This window comes from Austrofundulus limnaeus, unplaced genomic scaffold (assembly GCF_001266775.1).
Source record: "Austrofundulus limnaeus strain Quisiro unplaced genomic scaffold, Austrofundulus_limnaeus-1.0 Scaffold146, whole genome shotgun sequence".
NCBI lineage: Eukaryota > Metazoa > Chordata > Actinopteri > Cyprinodontiformes > Rivulidae > Austrofundulus > Austrofundulus limnaeus.
Genome location: NW_013952548.1, coordinates 1300892 through 1306135, shown reverse-complemented (window position 1 = coordinate 1306135; position 5244 = coordinate 1300892). Strand labels below are relative to the sequence as shown.

At 43.7% G+C, this 5244-nt stretch overlaps 1 protein-coding gene across 1 annotated transcript in view; it reads left to right on the top strand.

Annotated features, from left to right (window-relative positions):
- Positions 1 to 5244, top strand: part of LOC106523168 (MAP/microtubule affinity-regulating kinase 4) — a gene marked incomplete at its 5' end in the record, with an annotated part of 34143 nt that overhangs the window by 5165 nt on the left and 23734 nt on the right. Inside the window, 1 exon segment of the mRNA XM_014016511.1 lies at positions 4043 to 4269. Coding sequence (XP_013871965.1) covers positions 4043 to 4269 — 227 coding nt within the window.

Here is a 5244-nt window from a genome sequence, read left to right as displayed (position 1 = left end):
AGTGTACGTACACTCACCGGCCACTTTACTAGGTACACCTGTCCAACTGCTCATTAACCCATATGTCGAATCAGCCAATCACACGGCAGCAACTCAATGCATTTAGGCATGTAGACATGGCCAAGACGATCTCCTGCAGTTCAAACTGAGCACCAGAATGGGGAAGAAAGGTGATTTAAGTGACTTTGAAAGTGGCATGGTTGTTGGTGCCAAACAGGATGGTCTGAGTATTTCCTAAACTGCTGATCTACTGGGATTTTCACTCACAACCATCTCTACGGTTTACAGAGAATGGTCTGAAAAAGAGAAAATATCCAGTGAGCGGCAGTTCTGTGGGCACAAATGCCTTGTTGATGCCAGAGATCCGAGGAGAATGACCAGACTGAACGGCAACAGTAACTCAAATAACCACTTGTTCCAACCGAGGTCTGCAGAAGAGCATCTCTGAACGCACAACACACCAAACCTTGAGGCAGATGGGCTACAGCAGCAGAAGACCACACCGGGTGCCACTCCTGTCAGCTAAGAACAGGAAACTGAGGCTACAATTCACACAGGCTCATCAAAATTTAACCATAGAAGATTGGAAAAATGTTTCCTGGTCTGATGAGTCTTAATTTCTGCTGCAACATTTGGATGGTAGGGTCAGAATTTGGCATCGACAYCATGACAGCATGGATCCATCCTGCCTTGTATCAATGGTTCAGGCTGGTGGTGGTGCAATGGTGTGGAGGATATTTTCCTGGCACACTTTGGACCCATTATTACCACTTGAGTATCGTTTTAATGCCACAGCCTACCTGAGTATTGTTGCWGACCATGTCCATCCCTTTATGACCACAGTGTACCATCTTCTGATGGCTACTTCCAGCAGGATAAAGCTCCATGTCATAAAGCGTGAATCATCTCAGACTGGTTTCTTGAACATGACAATGAGTTCACTGTACTCAAATGGCCTCCACAGTCAGCAGATCTCAATCCAATAGAGCACCTTTGGGATGTGGTGGAACGGGAGATTCACATTATGGATGCGCAGCCGAAAAGTCTGCAGCATCTGCGTGAAGCTGCCATGTCAATATGGGACCAGACTCTCTGAGGAAAGTAAAAAAAATTAAAAATGCAACTTAAGTAAAGTACAAATTCTCAAAAACTGTACTTAAGTACAGTACTAAAGTAAATTTACTTTGCTACTGCCCACTTCTGTTGAGGAGTACGGGTTGGGCTTACTCTAAGCTGCTTTCACATCAATTTTTAGTACAATTTGTGTCAAATTTACTGAGTCATAGTAATTTTTGTGTTTTGAAAGATTAGGAGATCATGATCTGATGAGACCAATAGGACCACATCATCCGCAAAAAGCAGAGACGCAATCCTAAGGTCACCAAAATGGATCCCCTCAACACCTTGGCTGTGCCTAGAAATTCTGTCCATAAAAGTTGTGAACAGAATCGTTGACAAAAGGCAATGTTGGCGGAGTCCAACTCTCACCGGAAATGAGTCCGACTTACTAACGGCAATGCGAACCAAGCTCTGGCACCGGTCGTAGAGGGACCTAACAGCCGGTATCAATGGGCCTGGTATCCCATACTCCCAGAGTACCCCCAACAGGAGTCCCCGAGGGACACGGTCGAATGCCTTCTCCAAGTCCACAAAAAACATGTAGACTGGTTGGGCGAACTCCCATGCACCCTCCAGAACCCTGCTGAGGGTGTAGAGCTGGTCCGCTGTTCCATGACCAGGACGAAAACCACACTGCTCTTCCTGAATCCGAGATTCGACTATCCGACGGACCCTCCTCTCCAGGACCCCTGAATAGGCCTTACCAGGGAGGCTTAGAAGTCCCCCTTTTTAAATAGGGGGACCACCGGTCTGCCAATCCAGGGTAACTGCCCCTGATGTCCACGCAATATTGTAGAGCCGCATCCACCAACGCAATCACACAACATCCAGTGCCTGAAGGAACTTCGGGCGAATCTCATCCAATCCCAGTGCCTTGCCACCGAGGAGCTTTTTAATCACCTCGGGGACCTCAGCACCACAATTTGGAGAGTTCGACCCAGGGTCCTCAGGCTTTTCTTCCTCATGGGAAGAAATGTCAGTAGGATTAAGGAGCWCTTCAAAGTATTCTGCCCACCTATCCACAACATCCCGAGTTGAGGTCAGCAGCGCACCATCCCCAACATAAATAGTGTTGATGGTGAACTTTCGGCCATAGCTCAGGTAAGCTGCCTCGACAATGGAGGCACGGAACATGGCCCACTCGGACTCAATCTCCCCCACCTCCCCGGGAACCTGTTCAAAGTTCTCCCAGAGGCGTGAGTTGAAGCTCAGTCGGACGGGAGACTCAGCCAGACATTCCCAGCAGACCCTCACTACACGTTTGGGCCTGCCAGGTCTGACCGGCTTCCTCCCCCACCACCGGAGCCAACTCACAACCAGGTAGTGGTCAGTTGACAGCTCTGCCCCTCTCTTCARCTGAGTGTCCAAGACATGCGGCCACAGATAAGATGAGATGACAAGAAAGTCGATCATCGAACTGCGCCCCAGGGTGTCCTGGTGCCAAGAGCACATATGGACACACTTATGCCTGAACATGGTGTTTGTTATGGACAATCCATGKCGAGCACAGAAGTCCAGTAACAAAACACTGCTCGGGGTCAGATTGAGGTTGCTGCTCTTCCCAACCACTGGTGTGTTGTCTCTTGTCGTGTGGCTGTACACCACACACTGTAGGATCAAAACTGGTATATCCATGATTTTTTATCCTCACGTGTGGTGTCTCTCAGACTTTGAAAATCGGCCAACTGTTTTAAAATCTTGTAGTGTGACGCAGCCCTTATCAGCAGGGGCCATTTAAAATTGGATTGACTCCAAAAATTAATCAGGTGTAGATCTAGTGATTTCTTTTTGAATTTTATTGAGTAAATCCAAAATCAACTTCTTTTGCAGATAAACTATCTAAATTCTGCGGGTATTATCTTTATATTTCTGTGCTAATTTTGAAATTCTTGTGTAAATTTGTTTAATTCGGCAGTATTTAGTCTAAAAATATGCTGCCCTCTATGGGTTAAACAGTGGTTACTGCAGTTGAATTTTCCTATTGGTTAAAGCAGTTTATACTTACATCACAGCTCACATGTTCAGGTATAAAAGCCTTTCTCTCAGAGACACACCCTGCAGCYAGGCAGGGGTTAAAAAAGGGAAAACTATGATGAAAGCTTGTTACTGATTTAAACATTAGCCCCTGTTAGCAATGATGCTGATAACATCTAACAATCAGAAACTGGACATGTTCTGTCCTCCTCTGCAGCACCAGCCTCATGGTATCACTGTGTCAGAGCCTTGAGCCAGCAGCTTGATAGAATAAGGRTCAGACCCACTCAACCTCCAGTGAGGAGGGGGTGAAATATCTTCCACCACAGCTAAACTACCTGAGTCGCTCTTTTTTCCCTCCATGTTTCAATGGTGAAGCCGGGAGCAAAAGAAAATAAGCTGAGCTTGAAGCGCAGAGTGATATATGAAAGTCTGCCTTTATCAAAAACCAAACTGAATGAACTTACTTTAGCAATCTTTTTATGATTTTATATATTTTTTAAACTACAAAGTTGCTGTTTCACGTCATCTTCCATATTCCTTCAGTAATAAATTTGTCGATGTTTGTTCCTGCCAGTGGGGCGTTTCACTCGCTCAGTTTGCCACATGAAGCTGAAACTTCCYGTTCAGGATAAAGGGTGATTCCACCTAATTGTTCACTACCTTATGTGTCTTTAATCTTTAGTTACACCTTAAAATCCATTCTGTGGGAAAGGAATTTTTTTTAAAACAGATAAATACAAACCCAAATAAACACAGGCAAATACTGTACATTATCACTCACTTTTTGTCTGTAGGCAGCATGTGAMAATACAGAAAATTATTGGTGTCAGTTTTACTGATGGAAAAATATAAATTTTACTCAGTTTATTTGGAATAGTGTGAGGACTGTCCCAGTGAATCCACAGAATATTCCTTATATGAGTCTCTGTGTGTTTGTGCTCTGCTGTCCTCCACAACAAAGGCGGGCCTTCCATGCCCGTCATGCACCCGAAGAGGAGCCCGACCAGTACAGGTGATCGTGAGCTGCGGGAGGGCCGAATGCCTTCACGTAAAGCCAGCTGCAGTGTGATGGGGAGCCACAGCCTGCCTCCCTCCAGCCCAATGGTCAGCAGTGCCAACAACCCCAACAAGTCAGAGATCCCTGACCGCCGCAAAGACATGACTGCCACCACGGTTAGTGACCAGCATGTGTCTGACGACATGGAATGTAAACCTCACAACAAGCTGGTGCCAGAGCCTTTGATTAGTTTGGGCACTGGTTTGGATGATCCCACATAAAGGAAAAATACCAAAAAGATAGCTTGAAACAGTTAAATGTAGTCATTCTAGACCTATTCTTTTGAATTAAAGTAGTTCTGCTATATCTATTTACATCAAACTGTAAGCAATAAGATTTTTTAAAGATAAAACAAGACAAGAGGACATAAAAGTTGTTTATTAGATTTATAGTAAAGGTGATAAAATGAGATACATAAAATTACTAAATAAAAGGTAAAAATGATCAAGTTAAAAGTAAATGGGATAAGAGAAGGGTTAGGGTTAGGTTAGACTAGATGTAAAGGTGGGAGACTAGATGTAAAGGTGACAGGACTAGGACCATGTAACAGCATGGGAATAAATATGATTAAAACGAAATGTAAAGGTGAGTACCGTAAATGAGATGTAACAGTGATATGTGATAGATGTGAATAATAATAAGAATAAATGTGACGGTAYTGACATGAGAGGTGAACCTACAGGGGGAAAGATATAATGGTTATGAGAGAGAATATAAGGATGATGAAGTGTGAAGGTGATGGATGAGATGTAAAGGTGTTATGATAAGTTTTGAAGGGGATGAAGTGAGATATGAAGCTGACATGATTGAATMCAAAGMTTATGAGACTAGATATAAAAGTGATGCAATGAAATGTAAAGATGTAAAGTTGATGCAATAAGTTGTAAGGTGATAAAAATAGATTAAATGTGATGTGACTAGATGCAAAGCTGATGCAAAAGGTTTAAAGCTAATGAGACTAGAAGTAAAGGTGATAAAACTAGATGTATAAGTGATGAGACTAGTTGTAAAGGCAATGGGCCTCATGCAAGAACATGTTCGTATTTTTATCCTAAATTTCTCTTACTTTTGTTCGTACGAAGGGTTCGTAC